Genomic DNA, 20,925 nt, shown 5'->3' with positions numbered 1-20,925 from the left:
TTCTTTTTAGGCTGCGTTTAAAGGCTACGCCGATCCGTGAAAAATGTTTGCAAATTGAGCACCTGTCAGTAAACCCCACGATCGCGCGATTTCGTTAGTAATTTGTTTGTTTGCGAAAGTTGCGCGCGGATGAATGTTGCAAAAAAAACGTGCCTTATAATCCGGTGCGCCTTATATATGAAAAAAGTTTGTAAATTTACCGTTAACTGATAGTGCGCCTTATAATCCGGTGCACCTTATGGTCGTGAAAATACGGTACATACAGTTTTTATGGATTACTACATAATTTGGTGTTCAACAGTAAAATGAACATAATAGTATATTTACCTGGTGTTTAGTTGGCATTGTCTTCTTGAAGGCATTAAGCAGTTCATATCGTTTGAGGACAAGCAAAAGAAAACTATTTGGATCCATAAATGCTGCCCCAATCTATGAGATATAAATATTATAAACAGTACTAAAAAAATAGAAAATAACAGATATACAAAAAGCAGTTACTACAATATAGTAACAAGATATAGTCACCTGCAGGAGAATTATGTCCTTATCATACATTTCTTCTCTACATTTAACATCCTGATAATAAAACATCTGAAAGAGAAAAAAAAATTGAATACATTTTCATGAAGAGTTGAGCTTTTGTTTTTATAAACATAGAATTAGAATTTCAGTTAAAAAATGTCCAAAACAATAACAATATAAACTATCTAGTGCCTGAAAAGGAAGCTGGTTTTAAGACAAGAGTTAAGAGTCAGTTATCACCAGAAAATGATCTATATCTATTCTCGGTGGCTCCCGAGGCTCACCTTGGTATCTCACCGAGGTAAGCCTTGGTGGCGCAGTGGTTAGAGTGCAGTATTGCAGGCTACTTCTGCTGAATGCTGGCTGCCTGGAATTTGGCAGTTCAAATCTCACCAGGCTCAAGGTTGACTCAGCCTTCTATCCTTCCGAGGTGGGTAAAATGAGGACCCAAATTGTTGGGGCAATATGCTGACTCTGTAAACCGCTTAGAGAGGGCTCTAATGCACTGTAAAGCAGTATATGTCTAAGTGCTATTGTTATTCTCTCACAATCTGTGCCAAATAATATTTCCCACTTTCATAACTTTTTGTTCGGAAGCGTTCGGAAACCAACCCACAGGGACACAGAATGAACCTTCACCCTCATAGATTTTGTGTTGTAGAAAGATTAGGGGACAGCTACAGTTCGGATCACCCTCAACTTGTGACTTATATTTGTAAAAACAAATACATTCATGGTCATTTGGAGAATACCTGGCTGATTAGAGACAGTCCATTCCTTTTCCACATTTCTGCAGCAACCTGAGCAACCAATGTTAAGCAGCGCAAAGGATATTCTACCAACTGCTGCACTTGGAATTCTTTCTAAAAATAATGCAGAAAATATTATTTTTAAAACAATTATAGTTTGCATAATTAATAGTTGATAAACCACTGCAAACCAATATCCTTCCTGTCTGAAGATGACTTGTGGATTGGAAAATTACCTCAAAAATACCTGAAGATTATTTTCCCTTCCCCCAAACTCAAGAGGACTAGATAACACAGCCCCATTCCCCAGAGGCCCCTCAGATTTTCCTAGCTTTTTGATCACAACAGTAGTTGTTAACAAATGGTCTTTGGGGGAAAAGATGCACAATAAACATCGGGCTACTGTTTCTTGGCCTTTGGTAATTACAATTTTACATGCCACAAGTCATTGTTTTTTTTGCAATGTTATTTAAAATTTATTTGAAACGATACATAATGTCCTCAGTGAATTTAAGTTGCCATCAGTGTACTATTCACTCCCTTCAATAGATACTATTCGCTACTTATGTCTACGGCCAGTGCTTAAATACAAGGCTATACTGAATTAGGAAAACAAAAACAGTATCCTGGTAAGATAAGATTCAATGAAAAATGATGCTTAAGTTTTGTGGATCTATTTCAAACCCACAGGGGAAGGGTGACATTTTCTCTGCAGAAAGATATGCATTGTACAAGGATGCTTGTCAGTTCACTTCTCTCATTAAAGGCCAAAGCAGCTAACTGCCTATTAGCATTTGGGATTGATATGAGTTCTTCAACATTCCTTGGCCATAACGCATGGATTATATGAGTTCTTCCTTTGGCTTACAATGTAGGCTAATTTGAAGACTGGACGTCTACTTTGTAACTCTATGTGGCACTGTAGTTAAGACAGCCTATGAAGCCAGTGTGAAATGCAGAATTAGTCCTTTATTAATAGCTCATTAATATTCTGTATTTTTTAGCACTTTCCCTTCAAATAACTCAAAGCAGAGCATACTCTACTTCGTCCTTCAATGGTATCCAATCGCATTACTATAACAAAGAAGATTAAGAGTCAGCGATTGGCTGCAATAAGCTTTATAACTAGACAGTGAATTTAAACAGGAACAAGAACATAAAGATCTAGCACACTAACCGCTCCACCTGATTGAACTGCAGAAGACACTTACCGATGACATAAACTCTTGGAGTCTTGAAATTATTCCAGTTTTGCTCAACTGTATATGCAGACCTAGAAAAGACATTACCAGAGATTTTACTATTGATTAAGGGAGAGATAAAAGAACCATTGGTTATCACTGTGCATTTCAAAATCACTTATATGTAAGGTTTTTCATATCAAACATACATTTGCCAGCAAATGATTACGAATGTGGCACCACTTAAGAAAAAAAAACATTTTAGAGGCTACATAGGGGGGAATATTAAAATATTAATAATAAAATTGTGAACATACATGATATATATGATACACACACATGGAAGGAGAGAATTTTTTCCCCTCACAAAATATACACTTAATGATTTTTTTTTATTTGGCACTTAATCTCTATTAATTGCATTTATAGGGATTAAGCTGCCAATAATATACATGATAAGAAATATACTTAAATATAACCTACACCTGAGAAATCCAAAGCCTTATTTTTATCAAAGCTGACCAGACTTTTAAAAGGGAAAATCAATTGTCAGCCATTATTAACCAACAGGCACTTACCAGCTAGCATCCTAGACAATGGGAGATGGATGCTCACAGGATCCATTGATACCTTGAACCGTCTACATTCCAAAGTCTGGCCACATAAATTGATCACTGCTTTGTCCCGTGAATAATTACAGGCAGAGTTGGTACATCTCATTACTGCTGCATGGCACTCCTTATAAGCTGTAACCAAGAGCTCTTCCTGGAAATTACATTATTTTTACAATAATAGTTAATGGTACGTGTAGCACTGAATTTATGGTATAATCATAGTAGCTGTCTTTCTGCAAACAAACTTGGCGGATATGTATATCAGTGATTAAAAGTAAAATCATGAAGCACTAAATTTTAACAAAACTCTATCTGCCCTATACTTGTTTTTTTTTTTTAGTGAAAAGTAAACATTTCAGGGAATTCTAGCAAAAAAGCAACACTTTGTACCAATATTTTTTTAAATTTGGGTTTTAAATAAAAATATCTATTTAACTATACTGAGAAATGCAAAGCTATAATTCTTGAATTTATCAATAAAAAATAGTTGCATTTTCTATAGATTTGTGCAGATAGTCCTCAACTTACGATCACAATTGAGCCCAAAATTTCTGTTGCTAAGTGAGATATTACATGAGTTTTGCCTCCTTTTATAATTTTCCTTGCCCTAGTTGGTAAGTGAATCACTGTAGGTTGTAAGTTAGTAACCTGGTTGTTAAGTGAATGTGGTTTCCCGACGGACTTGGCTTGTCAGGTCGCAAAAGGTGATTGCATGACTTTGGGACACAGCAACGGTCATAAGTATGAACCAGTTGCCAAGCATCTGAATTTTGATCACATGATCATGAGGGTGCCACAAAGGCTGTAACTGTGAAAAACAGGTCACTTTTATCAATGCCTTCGTAACTTTGAATGGTCACTAAATGAACTGTTGTAAATCGAGAACTACCTGTAATTACTTTAAGAAGTGCCATTCCAAAAAATAAGCAACATTAAAAAATTTATAAACCACTTGTTTCACCCACAACAAGCTACAAAAATCAGAACCTATGCGTAAAATAATGGTCTTGTAGTAAAGAAAGGCTTTTCTTTTTCCTAAGTAACAATAATTCAAGAGGCCTTTCAAAGATAACTACTTTTAATATTTCAATGAAATGTTTCATTTTTAAGAATTCCCAAGGGGGAAAAATGAGCTACAATAGAACAGTCACATTGAGCAAGCCTAGGGAGAGGAGTCTGCTCATAAGAAACTCCAATTATTCAGATCACTGCAAGTCCTTTCTACTATGGAGCTTACATCACAGGCACACCACTCCTGAAACATCAAGAGAATGTTCTTCAACTGCATCTGGATTGTAATGGCTGCTTCCCAGTCAGGATCCACCTCAATATGCTGTCCAACCTGTCTCTTTATTTCCTCCATTCCCTGTAACAAACCAAGATCCAGATAACTCAAGTCAAATTTACTCAGACCATAAGACCATTCAGACCATAAGCTTAAATAAATAGATATGGAAGTATCAAATGAACTGAGGAATTTTTATTTATTTTGAATGAAATGTGACAATGCAATAGGGCATGTTATTTTGTAATTGCATACTTGCAGAATTCATTGGAATTGATTATACTGAAAAAAGTTAAGTTAACAGTCACTTAATAGAAGCAGAGCTTCTTAGAATCATTTTAAGAACCATGGTGGCACAGTGGATAGAATGCAGCACTGCAGGCAACTTCTGCTGATTACCGGCTGCCAGCAGTTGGCAGTTCGAGTTTCACTGGCTCAAGGTTGACTCAGCCTTCCATCTTTCCAGGGTTGTTGGGGGCAATATGCTGACTCTGTAAACCGCTTAGAGGGGGCTGTAAAGCACTGCAAAGTGTTATATAAGTCTAAGTGCTATTGCTATTAAATCATATAAATGCAAACTAATAATAAAATATTAGAGTACGGCTACACTGGAGTATACTATTAGCCACTATACTAATTATCATTGGAGTGTAATGAAAAGTATAGATTATATGCTATACCTGCATACAAGTAAGAATCTTCAGGAAAGATTTGAACCCTTCCAAAAATTGTTGTCGCAATTTATCTGTCCACACAGTAGGCTTACTGATTAAAATATACCTATTGTAAGAAATAAACATTTTTTAAAAAGATGTAGCATAGTTTCATAGCATGAAATTTGCAGAGCTGACTGATACTGATTTTGTTTATGAGAGGACTATTACATGGCACAAGAAAGAAAAGGCTTTCTTTAAAGGGAGAAATTACTTTCTTTACAATATACAGGAAGGGACTATGATTTTATGGTGACAGTGACAGCAAGACAAATATTCTTCTCCACTGTCTATGGAGCTTTTCAGTCATCCAGGTCAATTTCCCCAAAGGTGCCCCCCGCCCCTCCCCCCCCAAGAGGCAACTGGACGTTCTGGCTTTTCTTTGAAGATGTTTCACTTCTCATCTAAGAAACTTCGTCACCTTCTTCAGAGCTGAAGAAGCTTCTTGCAGCAAGACTACTTTACACACAAAAATGGAAGGACATTTCGATTCCCATCATGGATGAATGGCTACAAAAGTTGATGGAGTTAGCAGAGAGGGCTAAATTGAACATTTTGATCACAGAGAATATAAATATTTTTGTTTCTACTTGAAAACCACCTCTGGACTTCGTGCTTGAGGTAGAAAAAAATGAAACTTTGATTTTGGGTTTTACTGATTAGATTAGATTGTTGTTATAGAAATGGCTAGTTTGTACTATTATAGAAAAGTAAAAAGTTGAGGTTAAACATTAATGCCAGCAACAGAGGGAGTTGAAAGTCAACATCTTTTTTTCCCTTCCCCCGCCCCTTCCACACTTCTCCTCTTGACTGTTTCCTACTGTTTGCTGTTGTATTTTATATTATAAACTAATAAAAATAACAGTTCAGAGATGGAGAAGCTTCTTGGATGAGAAGCAAAATGTCTTCAAAGAAAAACCTGAAAGTCGAGGGAAAAAAGCACCTTTAGGATTCTTCTCCACTGACACTACACTGCCAGAATAATTTAATATATTTATCATTTTATTGAATGTGGTTATGAATCTTAGAAAGTGCCGGATTCAAGATACTGTTCGGTTTAAGCCTAATACACATTAAGATTTGCCTAACATTATAGCTGTTCATCTGCAATTTGAATTATAGCATTTATCTAGCCAATCCTGCAAGCATTGCTGGTATTCCAAGTGCTAGTTTCTGTACATCTAATTTATTCATCTATATGTGAAATCAAGTGTAGAGGAACACCAATGTTTTAAACAAGCAGACAAGAATCCAGAGAGGTATTTGCAAGATGAAGTAATTTTAGGCTTTAATAGGAAAACTTACTTAAGATCATATATAACTGCATATACTCGGCCCAATTTCTCTTGGCTGTAGCCCTGGAAATTGAATTTGCCATTTTTATCCAAATATTTTGGTAGTTCTTCTAGAAGGGTCTCTGTTATGACTGTAATGACATTTTGCTCTTCAATGAGATGGCGGGCCTGAAAAAGAAAATGTATTCAAAATCTAAAATATATTCACATGCTATTCGCAAATACTATAAGAACAAAATAGAGAAAGGGAAGGTAGCATAACAACCTATCTCCATTCATCCTGAATATGCCTTTTTGAATACAGGTAGTCCTCGACCTACGACCACAATTGAGTCCAAAATTTCTGTTGTTAAGTGAGATATTTGTTAAGGGTGTTTTGCCCCATTTTATGACCTTTCTTGCCACAGTTGTTAAGTGAATCACTGCAATTGATAGGTTCACAACCTGGTTAAGTGAACCTAGCTTCCCCATTGACTTTGCTTGTTAGAAGGTCAGAAAAGGTGACTGCACGACTTTGGGACACAGCAATGGTCATAAGTATGAACCAGTTGCCAAGCATCTGAATTTTGATCCCATGATCATGGGGATGATCATGTCAAAGATCGTAACTGTGTAAACATCGTAGCTATGAAAAATAGTCATAAGTCACATTTTTTAGTGTCGTTAACTTTGAATGGTCACCAAATGGACTGTTGTAACTCGAGGACTATCTGTAGAATGGTGAACCTTAGCTACATTCCTGAGTCATTTTTTTTAACTATATTTAATAAAAAGTTATCTTCCATACAAGATAAAGCCATCGCTCATAAATCCTCTTTGTATATTATGTCTAGAAAGTTCACCATGTAAGTGCCCCTGACATCTCTTTCCAGCCCACATCACTAGAGTAACATCTTTCTTCTGGAAATGTTCATTTGTTGAGTGTGAATATCTACTGAAGGAAAGCCAATGTGTATATAACTGTATGTTGGCTTCCATGGGGGCCAGGACTCTAAACTTGGAACGTGAATATTTGTAGGGAAATGATACATTCACAGTATGTATGCTCCAGATTTCATAATACATAGAGGGACTATAAAGAAGAGGAAATTTTAGCTAGCTTAAAGCCTGCTAGGTATCCTAGTATATGCTTGGCCCTCAGGATTTATATCCTTGTCCTAAAAAAAAAGATGTCTTTTATGACCACGGAAGGAAAAATACTTCTGCTAAAGTTTAGGGCAGGGGTGTCAAACTCAAGGCCTGGGGGCCAGATCCGGCCTGCGGGGTGCTTAGATCTGGCCTGCGGGGTGCTTAGATCTGGCCTGCGGGGTCGTCTTGGAAACAGCAATGGACTGGCTCATGGTGCCTCTGCAAGCAAAAATGGTGTTCAGGGGCTCGTTTTTGCTGGCAGACCACTTGGGCCACCACAGGTGCCCCCAGCATGAATGTTAAGCTGGTCATGCCCGCCATCCCACCCCGGTTAAACAGAACCCTGATGTGGCCCTCAATGAAATCAAGTTTGACATCCCTGGTTTAGAGGAAAAATAGTATACATACCAATGTTGGTACAGTGAATATCTGAACTGAAAGTGCTGTCACAGAAAACTGCCTTTCATGGTCATCACTGATATATTCTCTCTGCAAAGCTTTGTAATGCTGTGAATGCACAAATACAAAGAAAGTATTGTTTATTGACTGGATTATGACATATAAGCAATCTGAAGAATAGAAATTTGACAAAATATCTACATCCTCTCAGGAAGATTTACTTCCCAAAAGCATCAAACTATGCTACATCTGGCAATCAAAATTGATGAGAATCTAGGATGAAAATTAATTTTGATTAAATTTTATTCAAATTTATGTTTAAAGTTCCATTTAATTAATATGATTAATATAAGTCAACCCACATAGTTAGTCATTTTCTCATGCTTTTAATTTAAAAATTAAGATAAAGCAGCAGATAGATTAAAGTAAAGCAGCAGTTTTGTAATCCACACCCAGGCATGTAAGATCACACATGCTCCTTTGAGTTCTGGTTGTGAACCTCTGTGTTATAACCTGATACAGAATACAACAGTATTCTCTATTTAAAAAGTATTTATTTTTATATTACAGCGCTCAGAGGGTAAATAATTACTTTTTTATTGATGAGGTAACAATTTAAATATGAAGAAAAAATTCACTACTCCAAGATGAAAGATAATACATTAGATAAATTACCTTAACAAATTCCATAGCAAAATGTTTTTTATACTCCATTTCCATAAAAAAAGTACTGAAGATTAGTTCATGTAAGATCTTTCTTGCTCCTGGAAAAAATCATATTTTTTTCACTCAAAAACATTTCATTACAAATTAATAGATCTTTAGTAAGTGCAATGCTTATATAAAAATGGAAAATCTATTTAAAAGAAAATGCTAAACTGCTGTTAAAGCATGAATCATCTCAGTGAGTAACCTTAGCTAAAAGGATGTCACCCTTTTTAGAAACTAAGTAAACTATCTACCAAATCTGCTTTAAGCATATAATGGCAAATTCCTGAAAGTTAGCGTGTAAACTTATGTAAGTGAGAAACCAAATCCTAAAAAAAAATACATCAAACTACTTTAGAAGGGGCAACCTCAGAGGTTGGCTGCTCCCTGTTCAGCCTGGTTCAGCAGAATTGGCAGCAACTCAGGCCTGTCATGCCCCAGAATTGGTTCCCTTGACACCGCTGGGCTGCCGCCATTTTGTTTTTTAGTGATTGCGTGTGCGCAGTTCACTGCAAATTGTTCTGCACATGCGTGAAGAACAATTTACATTGAACAGCGCACGCACGCTCGCTTCGCTCATGCGTGCATTGCAAACCAGTGGTAAAACTGGCAGAAATCCACTCCTGGGCAACCTGTCAGGCAGATGTGTTCAAAAAACTACCCTTTCCCCCCAAAAAAGAAAGAAATTGGAAAAAGAATGAGTGAAATCCACAGAAATATCTGGAAAAGGCAAGAAGTAGCATTGGACAGCAAAAGAAAAGCCAGCAATGCCTAGGTGAGTAGCCTATAATGATCTTGTGAGTAGAGGAGACACTGGACTGGGGAGGCAGTCCTGAGGACCAGCAGGGAAGCTGCTCAAGAAAACTGAGGGAAGATGGACACCATCCAACTATAACGGCAGATGATGTCAAGTAAAGTCTCACAGAGTGAGATCTGATAAAGTCCAGGGAGAAGCAAAAGGCTCAATGCCTCAAGCTATATCCAATAGACATTAAAATAGTGGGAAAGAAAGAGGAGCAGAAGAAGAGCTAATATTTGTTTCTTTCTGCTCTTCTTCCAACAACAAGGAGTCAGCAACCATTCCACTGTGCACACAACTGAAAGAAGAAAGGCCACAAGGGAGTATCTAGTAGACAGCTTAGCACCCTAGCCAGCAAGACAAGGCTGAAGGTTGCCAAGGCTCTAAGCTGTGACCAAGAGTAGGAAAGAGAAGGCAGAATAGCATACCAAGAGAACTTAACAGGAAGTGTCTGGGACTTTGATAATAGTGAAACAGAGAAAGATGTTTAAGGATCAAGAAAAGCTAAGGTGGAGATGAAAAAGAATGAATTGGTAAGCTAAGGATCAAAATTAGAATGCAGAAGTGCTTTTAAACACAGGCAAATTAAGTTGTTGCCAAATGAAATAATAGTACAGGAACCATTACAGAAACACAAAGTAAAGGAAAGATCAACGTGAAGCGATGGGAAATTTTTACAACTAACAGGGGCTATTGAGACCAAAGAATGAAATTGAAACCAGAAGTATAGCAAAAATGCAAAATAAAAACATAAAAGAAAAGTGCCAGAAATCTACAAAATACAAGATTACTATCTTAGGCTTTCTAGATAGATGCTACATAAATTAGGTAAATAGGAACAAGTGTCTAGATGTCTAGATATATGTGTTATATATTCATTAAATGAAAAAGCACTACATTATTAATTAGTAAGTGAAATTTATTTTTGGACTATACACGGTAATAAATACCATTGTTATTTATTATCGCCACGTGTTCTGCCTAACCTTGTCAATGCCTAAAAGGATTCAATTAATGGAAACAATGTACCTCTCAAAAGTAAATACATTTGACACAATGAATAAAACAAGAAGTTAAGGGTTTTGTATTATTTTCTATGACCTAGAAGGTTTAGCTATTTTGTTTTTTACAGAGGCCCACCAGATGCTTCTAGAAAATTCTGTTGGCAATAGTTCTGCCCCACAGTTGTTTCCCCAGGATTCCATTTACCTTTATAAAGTTTTGCATCCCATAGCATCAGTGTGCTTATCATACAAGGCTTCCTTGAATCAACTTCTTCTTTTAAACATATTTTACAAAATATCTGACGAAAATCACCTAAAAGACGAACATGTAATATAAAGGTTTAGATTATTGAAGAACTGAAATCCTTGTGAAAAATAGCATGCAAAAATAAAAAATCTTCACATATAGCAGAAAGATATTTTAAAATGTCCTTGCTCCCATACTGAGTAACTTTATGCAATCACTTTCATGTTTACTGCTGTAATCTTTTTGCAACAATGATACAATGCAATTGCTTTGAAGAAAAAAGTACAAGAACCATTGTGGTGCAGTGTGGTTAGAACACAGTACTGCAAGCTACTTCTGCTGGCTGCCAGCTGCCTGCTATTTGGCAGTTCAATTCTCACCAGGCTCAAGGTTGATTCAGCCTTCCATCCTTCCGAGGTGGGTAAAATGAGGACCTAGATTGCTGGGGGCAATAGGCTGACTCTGTAAACCACTTAAAAAGGGCTATAAAGCAGGATGAAGTGGTATATAAGTCTAAGTGCTATTATTATTGCTACAAGGATTCCAAACAAAATTGAGCCCCAAATTTTGATTGATTTTATTTGAGGGTGGGGATAAAAGAAAATGATGCCCAAACAAGACATAATTTTGTCCCTTACAAATAAAAAAAAGTAAAAAGGCAACCCTGCTTTCATCTACTTTTGGAAGATGACCCTTAGCAAGCTATTCAAAATTCAGTGTGGCCCCCAAGCCAGGAGAAGTTCTGCATCACTGTTTTAAGGGATGGTGGTCTAGTAGTAGCAGCAGGAAAATAGTTTTTCACAGAAGGACAGAATCATTATTACTGGTTTTACTTAGAAGGGAAATTGCCAAAACCAATAAAGGTCTTGTTCACTATTTTGCAATCTACGCACAACATAAAATAATCTAGGATACTTACTTGAATAGCTCATAAGTTTGTTTAACCAAGAACCAAGACGCAAAGCAAATTTCTGATGAGCCATTACATCTGCATGAAGAACCATCACATTAAGGGGACCTTGGGAAACATTATTTGAATGTTTCTAGAAAATAAGAATATTTAAAATTTGAATGAGAATACAACAAGCATTCTATGGACCAAAGAGGATAAAACAAAACTGTGGGGTTAAAATCAAGGAAAATCATCTCTATGAATGTATCTTGATAAATGTGCAGAATAGTATGCATATTTTAAAATTTCTATTGTTACCTTAATTTCTTCTTTTGCTTCCTGACAAACAACATATGATCCCTTCTTAACAGCCTTCCGCCCCTGTATATTTTTTTTAAAAAATAAGAGAGACAGGATAATGTTATTATAGTATGTGCAAACAAAAGGCAAGATCAAAATGGAAAAATTGCTTTCAGGCTGATTTAAATGGAAGTAGTACAAATATTCAGTTATTTTGTATTATAACTTAAATTTGAATTAACTTTTGTTAGATATATATCAACATTCATGACTTTTAAAACTGACATATAACATTAACATTATTACAGAGATAATGCCATCATGTAGCCCTTTTAAAGGAATAAATTCAGTTGGAAATTAGCATATGGCCTGGATGTTCACAGAGTTTTAAAAATATTCTTAGTTCATGGTCCATTAATTCTTCTGTTCCTTCTCTGGATTATTCCATTCTAGAATTTGGAAGATTTATGTCTATTAACACCAAACAATCCCCATAATGGTATGGTCTGAAACAGGTAAGGCATATTTCAGAAGAGGAATAAGACATTCTAAAGTTGCCTTTCCATTCCTGAATCGGTGAATTTTGCACTGCCATACATACTTGTACATAAACCCATCTGCAGATAATCCAATCCTTGAATCTTTATCCCAAATACTATGAAAAATACACTACCCACAGGGCACTTCTGAGAAGAAATGGCAGGCAAACTATTTATCTTGTTAACCCTTATGTGAAAATAGATCATCCAAAGCATTTCCTGGAAGATGGCTGAATCAATATACAGCAAAACAAAGCTAAAAAGGCAAAACTCTTTAAGGGCTTGTAAGAATATAAAGATCTTTGCCTAGAATTACAAAACCTTGTCATTTAGAATCAAATGAGCTTCTCTGGAAGAGAAATTCAAAAACTGTGACCAGTTGCTAAAAAGAATATCTTCCTCTGGTACCATATCTGATGGGAGGAAACAATGTTATAAGAACTTCAAGAAAAAAGATTTAGATTTGAACTGTAAATATAAAAAAAGTCTTCAGAAATAAATGTCTTAAATATTTCAAAAAGGCCATATTTAAAATGCATGCTGGCACAAACAGCAATAGCACTTAGACTTATATACGGCTTCACAGTGCTTTGCAGCCCTCTCTAAGCAGTTTACAGACTCAGCATATTGCCTCCAACAATCTGGGTCCTCATTTTAACCACCTTGGAAGGATGGAAGGCTGAGTCAATCTTGAGCCTGGTGAGATTTGAACCGCCAACTTGCAGGCAGGCAGCAGCCAGCAGAAGTAGCCTGCAGTATTGCATTCTAACCACTGTACCACCTTCCCTCTTGTGATTCTAAATGTTAGAATTTCCAGAAAAAAGTCAATCCTGACATAATAATTTCTTCTTAAAATAAATATAAAATGAGAAGAGAATTTGGTATGGGAACAAAAAGGTGACCAGCCCTGTTCATTCACTAAATTTCTAGAATAATTAATCCTGCTAGAACAATAATAATTAAGATGTCAATTGACTTAAAAGAAAATCCATTGTTCTGAAAATTATAACTCTATAACAAATTTTACTTTAAGAAGTCAATCTAATACAAGATATTGATTGTAGCGACAACTCAGAAATCAAATAATGCCCAATACAAGTATGTTACATCAATCTGTGCAAGAGAGAACTATGCAGCCAAGCTTTATCAAAAAGCAAAACAATCTCAGCATTTATTTTTTTAAATGACAGTGTCCTTTTTCCACTTCTCCCTGTATCAGGCTAGATACCACATCAGCATAATAACTGGAATACACATACCGTATTTTCACGACTATAAGGCGCACTGAAAATCCTAAAATTTGATCAAAAACCAGCAGTGCGGCTTATAACCCGGTGCGCTTTATATATGAAAAAAGATCGAAAATTTACCGTTTATATGAACCTTGAGTATTGAAGGGATCTCAAAACAATTTCTGTTTCACATTGCGCAGCAACAAACTTGAAGCTTGCAAGCGAATGACCGCGAGCAGGCACGCACACGTCCCTTGGGTCTGTCCCTCCCGATTTTACGCTCAAACTTGAAGCTCGCAAGCGAATGACCGCGAGCAGGCACGCACACGTCCCTCGGGTCTGTCCCTCCCGATTTTACGCTCAAACTTGAAGCTCGCAAGCGAATGACTGCGAGCAGGCACGCACACGTCCCTCGGGTCTGTCCCTCCCGATTTTACGCTCAAACTTGAAGCTCGCAAGCGAATGACCGCGAGCAGGCACGCACACGTCCCTCGGGTCTGTCCCTCCCGATTTTACGCTATATGACCTTTACCCCCTTTTCCCGCCGTAAGGACAAGCAATTTTCCCATTCGGGAAATTCTTATCTCATTGTTTCCGAGTACGCGCGAATACGGCGTTATTGAGGGGGGTGTTAACGGGGAGACGCGACCCCGACTTTACGCGGTATTATAGTATTCTGTGAAATCAGAAATCCTGTAAATCCAAAGTGACTTCGAAATGGCTCCACAAAGGAGACTTGCTTACGAGGCAGATTTTAAATTGAAAGCAATCAACCATGCAAAAGAACATGGAAATAGATCTGCAGCTAGAGAATTCAACATTAATGAGTCCATGGTGCGCAAGTGGAGAAAGCAAGAAGATGACCTACGTCTTGCAAAGAAGACGAAGAAAAGTTTCCGCGGCAATAAAGCAAGGTGGCCGCAACTAGAAGACAGACTTGACCGATGGATTTCGGAACAAAGAGCAGGTGGCAGAAGCATCTCAACTATCGCCATTCGGTTAAAAGCCAAAGCGATGGCAAATGAAATGGATATCAATGACTTTAAAGGAGGGCCTTCTTGGTGCTTCCGTTTCATGAAACGATGGCAGCTCTCTATCCGTACAAGGACGACGGTGTCTTAGCGGTTGCCGGCGGATTACGAGGAAAAGTTGGCCAACTTCCGGAGTTACTGCAAAAGCAAGATCTCTGAAAAAAATATACAGGCCGACCACATCATCAACATGGACGAAGTCCCCCTCACCTTTGATATTCCGGTGAACCGAACTGTAGAGAGAACCGGAACATCAACGGTATCAATTCGCACCACAGGAAATGAAAAGGTATCGTTTACTGTAGTTCTCGGTGTTTTGTCAAATGGGCAGAAATTACCCCCAATGGTAGTTTTTAAAAGAAAAACGTTGCCTAAAGAAACATTTCCAGCTGGAATAATTGTTGAAGTGAATCCTAAAGGCTGGATGGATGAGGAGATAATGAAGAATTGGCTATCAGAAGTTTACGTTCGGAGACCGGATTGATTTTTTCGTGCGTCGCCGGCATTGTTGGTGTTTGACTCCATGCGTGCCCACAAAACAGAAAATGTGAAAGCCCTGGTGAAAAAGACCAACTCGGAGCTTGCTGTAATACCGGGTGGTCTGACCAAAGAAGTGCAACCACTGGACATAAGTGTCAATCGTTCCTTCAAGGCGAAACTGCGAATCACGTGGGAAAACTGGATGACGGAAGGAGAGCACGCCTTCACGAAGACCGGGAGGCAACGCCGGGCCAGTTATGCCACTGTGTGCCAGTGGATAGTGGATGCCTGGCACAAAGTATCCGCCAGAACTGTCATCCGAGGGTTCGCGAAGGCCGACATCATTCCTGGACTGACCAGCGAGAGTATCGAAACTGATGACTCTGACGATGAAGATACGGGCCATACGGATTCGGGTTTGCTGGATGCCACCATCGCCCAATTGATGATCTCCGATACGGAGGACAAAGAGTTCGAAGGTTTCATGGAAGATGAATAGAGCCGACTATAAAATAAAGCTGTTTAAAAGTTTAAAAAGTTTAAAAAGTTTAATAAAAGTGACTGATTGTTCTCTGTATTTTTTTAGTGTTTAATGTATTTAATTTAATGTATTTAAATTAATAAAGAATGTATTTTAGTAACATTGTAGACTTCAAAAGTAATTTTCAAAACAATAGAAAAGAGCCGTGCAACCGTCACTAGGATCCTTACTGAAAACCCACGCCCTGCTTTTATTTAGTTCTTTGCAATTTAAATGCAGTCGGATTATATTAATGCTTATCATCCTGTTCGAAAAGCTTCCCAAGGACTCAACAGACTCTGTATTTCGCTCCTTTCTTTTCGCTGGAGTAAGGGCAGAATACGGGCAAAAGCCTGAGAGGCTACCGAGCATGTTCAGCAGAAGACATTTCCGTCCGGGGCAACAGAGACCATGGATTGCTCGAGATGTAACCGAGGGCGCCTCCTTTAAGAAGAGAGGCAAGATTAGGGCCCTTAATGGGAGAAGGATTAATAGTTTCTCGGGTTCAAGCTGCGGATTCTAACTTTCACAAAGGGAACTAAAGCTGAGCAGGTAATTGCTTTATTAAAGCCGATTCAGTTCACGGGAGATATTTGGTGCGCTTCTTTGAAAATCTCCCTCCCAATTCTGCCCAACGGCTCCCCGACCTTACTGGACGAACGGTGCCGGGGGGGGGGTGTATCATGTAGTGCGGAGTGCGAGGAGTGGCAGATGTTGCGATTTCGTTAGTAATTTGTTTGTTTGCGAAAGTTGCGCGCGGATGAATGTTGCAAAAAAAATGTGCGGCTTATAACCCGGTGCGCTTTATATATGAAAAAAGTTTGAAAAATTAACGTTAACTGATACTGCGGCTTATAATCCGGTGTTCCTTATGGTCGTGAAAATACGGTACTTGTTTCAAAAATTATGGATATTACTAACCTCTTTATCTATAGCAGTAGTATATATCTGGGCTTCTCCAAGGTCACACCCAAGAGTTCTTTGTAGACTGTAGATAACATGATCGTAAGAATGATGCTCATCATTGAAAAGGACACAATAGTGTTTGTCTGGCTTCTCTCTACTGTAAAAAAAATCCAAAAGATGACGGATGACCCACAAGAAAAACGGAAATAACTTCCAAATTTAAGTTGGCTACAGGAACAGCAGTTAAACTAAGAAATTCATCATTATCAATACTTGCTTTCAAAAACATTCTCAATTATATTAAAGACTCCTTGATTCAGTTATTCAGCATTATATAGGAAGTTCTTATTTAGCATTATCTATGCAAAGTGGAAAACATCTCTTTCAACAACTTGGAAAGCAAGAATCGAGTTAGTTTTATTATTACTCTCCCTCTTTTCCCTCTATTTCTTGGCCTAATGTCTGATTCAGTTGATGTCAGGCACAAGCAACTAGATCCACATATGAAAGGTTGAAGTTGAGTACTTTATTACACTCTACCTATAATACAGGATTCTCCCCAGACTGCTTGCCTTACCTTAGGAACAAACAGATAAGGCTCCATGGAGCTTAGGGTAGGTTTAGCCCAAGTCTATTGTGGCTGCACAAAAACTCAAGGCTAATTCCATGCTTGATCCCTCCCCCTCGCCTGGCTGAGTGTTTTCCAACAGTTTATCACAATGTGATAAGCACGCATAGAAAAATCAAGGAACGTTGACTTCTGAGAGAAGCATGGGAAACTGAAGAGATCTCTGAGAAAGTGGAACTGTGAAGACCAAGGAACCAGATAAGGATAACGAGATGATGGGAGATTGTTCACATGTACTCTAGATGGCTGCTCTTCATGAAGACACTATTTTATGTGGGCTTAAACAACAGGAGACAAAGGAATCAGCCATGTAGCCTTTGAAAGGAACTAAGTTTGTAAATCTTAGTTTTTAATCACTTTTGAAAATTGCTGGACCAGTGGTGAGTTCCGGATCCAGTTGCAACCAGTATGGTGCAACGGGGCCGGGCGTCCACCACATAAATGCTTGCAGCATGTGCGCACGCATGCGCAGCACGTGCATGCATGTACAGCACGCACATGCGTACTTACCACCCGAGATGCTCCAGCTGCTCAGTGGAGCATCGTGCAGGCGCCGTACGCTCCATATGTGTGCGCAGATTCAAGATTTAATGAATTTGTATGCCGCCCAATCCCGAAGGACTCCAGGCGGCTTACATAAAAACAATTTAAAAATACTAAAAAATTTAAAATGCAAAGACAAAGCAAGTTAAAAGAACACAACATGCACTCAATCTTAGTGGGGCTGGAACCCAATCAAGGATCAACAGCCCCAGGCCTGCCGGAATAGCCAGGTCTTAGTAGACTTTTGGAAGACCGAGAGAGTGGGCCCCGAACAGCTTAAATACAGGTAAGGAGTGCGGGCAGGCCCCCCAGAATGGTACCTGGTGCTCCCAGCAGAGACCGGTACCGGGGCGTACCAGTCGTATCCCACCACTGTCCTGGACCTAATTATATTAAAGCTATTTTAAAGATCTATTTCAAGCTATTTAGCTCTCATCAGCTAGCCCCTGGATGGGGGCTGAAAGGTGAAAATAGAAGCAGTATGCTCCATCCTATAATTGGATAGACCAGGGTGCCCTGATAGACCAGCCCCACTGGAGAAAAAACACTTTATCCTTTTGATTATACCTTGTCCAAAAGTGGAATTTTAAATGACAGGCCAAGAGATTGATTTGGAAAACATTACTTTATAGAAAGAACTTCTCTGAAATTTTAAAACGGGAAATATAATGATAAAACCAGAGGATAAACTGAAAAATATTTTTCAATTGGCTCTACAAAAGAGCTTGTTAAAGCCTGAAAGACATTTATATGATGGGATAAAGAAGAAAAAAAAATCAAAACAATTCATTATTTAAATGAATTAAAGATTAAGGTTATTAAAAGTAAAAACAGGGAAGATAAAGTTGTTTTATTTGATCAAGTTAAAATAACTTTTTTTGCAAGTTTTGACAACCCTTTCTTCTTCTGAAATTTGAGTATGAATATTGATTTAATAATTTTAGCAGGTATCATGTTGACACCCAACTGCTTCATAGATTTGTTTCATGATGGTGATGTGAATATAGTGGTGGCACTAATGGGATGAGCTGTTGATTAACATTGTATAAAGGCAGGTATCTCTTTAATGGCTTTTACACTCTGGCAATATAAACTGACATCCCAGTTTTGGACACCACAAAAAAAAAAACGTTGAGACTTTGGCAAAAGTGCAAAGAAGAGCAGCTAAGATGATTAAAAGACTGAAGCTGAAATAAAGCGAGACTAGTATAGATCTATTTCAAGCTATTTAGCTCTCATCAGCTAGCCATTCCCTTCTGCGATGGGAGGCCCCTGGATGGAGGCTAAAAGGTGAAAACAGAAGCAGTATGCTCCATCTCATAATTGGATAGACCAGTTTGCCCTGGTAGACCAGTCCTACTGGAGAAAAAACACTTAATCTCCCCCCTGGTATAGCAGGCAAAGGAGCACCTGTGGCTTAGAAGTTAATGCATCTACCTAATATGCAAGCAGCCCGAGTTCGAATTCCAGAAGGGTATGGTAGCTGATGAGAGCTAAATAGCTTGAAATAGATCTATACTAGTCTCCTTTATTTCTTTGATGGTAAAACATAAATTTAACACAATCAGAAGGATGGTTAATTGGGGGGGGGGGAATTAAAGGACAGAATCCCAGGTTTTCTTTGTAACAATTAGCACTATCTTTCACAGTTAAACAATCTCTATACTACCATGAGGCCTTAAGTATAGAAAGACTTTTAAGTACCTTTCTTAATAGTTGCAAGAAAAAAATCCATTATCTGCTAGGCTAATCTGTTACAAAGTATGAAGACAGAAAATCATTTTACTGGTAGGGTGAGAATTTCAAGGTACATAAACTATCTGGGTGATTCTATATAATTCTCCACTCCTACTCATCGCTTGCTTTTCCTTACTAAGTTCTTGCCTAATCCTGATTGGATGATGCATTATCTTCAATGTTTGTCACTTTATTATTAACAATCTTGGAATAGAAACAGGTAAGACACTTAGAAGGCAACTCTAACAAAATACTTACTTAATCATAAGCTCTGAAGACAGCTCCTTCTCCTCTTCCCAAACAGTCATATCAACAATGTATTTTATAACTGAAGGGAAGATTTTCCTTGCATGTGCGATTACCTCTTCATTCAACTGGCATTCCAAATTCTACAAAAAAATTAAATGTACCATGTTAGACCCACAGTACAGTTAACCAGCAAGCATGAGCACTGTTGCAGACTCTTTCACTGCTAACTAGTGAAAGTTGTAGTAGCAATTGTTCAATACGCAATTGTTCATTCTCTCTCTTGACCTGTGGGATGGGGCTTGTACCAACTGATATCTGGTGACTGCCAGGACTAGTCCTGCAGTTTTCCTGGCCAAGTTTTTCAGAAGAGATTTGCCATTGCTTCCTTTCTAGGAGAAAGCAGCCAGCCTATGGTCACCCAGATGGCTATGTGACTAAGGACTAGAATTCACAATCTCTTGGTTTCTAACCACTACACCAGGGCTGTCAAACTCCCGGCCAGTGGGCCGGATTAGTAACGTGCTGGCCATGCCCACACCCAATTTAGTGAAGGGGGGAAAAGTCCCGATATGTCATGTGATGCCATGAGTTTGACACCCCTGCACTACACCAAACTGGATTCAAAAGACACTAAAAAATTCCAACTGAAATCCAAAACAGCTGTTCACAATGTCTTAACTCTTAACTCTCCATGAAGCAGCTTTCCATGATCTATTTATCTTCCTTTAAAAGATATATAGATAGTCCACTTTTATTGATAGCAACTAGGACCAGTGATGTGATTGTAAGATGCAATATCTGCAACCTACGACAGCCATTCTAGTAGGCCTGATTACCATTGTTAGGAGAATCCCATGTGGTCACAGCTTCAGCTTCCCAGTCACATATGAATGGATGTTAAATGAGAACAATCTGTATAAGAATAACTATCAGTCTCTCTGATTAAATTAATCTGGGATGGTAGTTTTTTTATTCAGAAGAGGACCACCTTAGGAGAACTACTTAGGATATGATGGCTGTATTGGAATCATGGCATTCTTTCATTAGCTGGTCGAAGTTCAACATTATTTTCAATCAAGAGAGGAACAAGTGGGGATGACCTTATTGTCTTGTTAAAAAAAACTTGTGATAAACAGCTTCAGAGGGGCCACTTTTATAAAATTATAAACTCAGAAGAAGTCTGTGAAAATTTACCTATTAGAATGGAACACCAACATTGAGGGT

At 38.2% G+C, this 20,925-nt stretch overlaps 1 protein-coding gene across 1 annotated transcript in view; it reads right to left on the bottom strand.

Annotated features, from left to right (window-relative positions):
• UBR1 (ubiquitin protein ligase E3 component n-recognin 1) overlaps positions 1–20,925 on the bottom strand; it is a 66,956-nt gene that overhangs the window by 37,759 nt on the left and 8,272 nt on the right. Inside the window, exons 5-19 of the mRNA XM_087722088.1 lie at positions 19,711–19,841; positions 16,560–16,701; positions 11,855–11,917; positions 11,564–11,687; positions 10,603–10,710; positions 8,562–8,650; positions 7,896–7,994; positions 6,370–6,527; positions 5,032–5,131; positions 4,304–4,432; positions 3,031–3,217; positions 2,483–2,544; positions 1,275–1,385; positions 526–591; positions 328–429 (exon numbers count right to left, since the gene is read on the bottom strand). Coding sequence (XP_087578214.1) covers positions 328–429; positions 526–591; positions 1,275–1,385; positions 2,483–2,544; positions 3,031–3,217; positions 4,304–4,432; positions 5,032–5,131; positions 6,370–6,527; positions 7,896–7,994; positions 8,562–8,650; positions 10,603–10,710; positions 11,564–11,687; positions 11,855–11,917; positions 16,560–16,701; positions 19,711–19,841 — 1,671 coding nt within the window. The remainder of the gene's footprint in view (positions 1–327; positions 430–525; positions 592–1,274; positions 1,386–2,482; positions 2,545–3,030; positions 3,218–4,303; positions 4,433–5,031; positions 5,132–6,369; positions 6,528–7,895; positions 7,995–8,561; positions 8,651–10,602; positions 10,711–11,563; positions 11,688–11,854; positions 11,918–16,559; positions 16,702–19,710; positions 19,842–20,925) is intronic.

This window comes from Thamnophis sirtalis, unplaced genomic scaffold, assembly GCF_051295495.1.
Source record: "Thamnophis sirtalis isolate CommonGarterSnake01/CBP01778 unplaced genomic scaffold, rThaSir2_p1.2 scaffold_1, whole genome shotgun sequence".
In the NCBI taxonomy this organism is placed as follows: domain Eukaryota; kingdom Metazoa; phylum Chordata; class Lepidosauria; order Squamata; family Natricidae; genus Thamnophis; species Thamnophis sirtalis.
The sequence above is the reverse complement of the archived record's forward strand: the minus strand, read 5'-3'. Positions and strand labels throughout refer to the sequence as shown.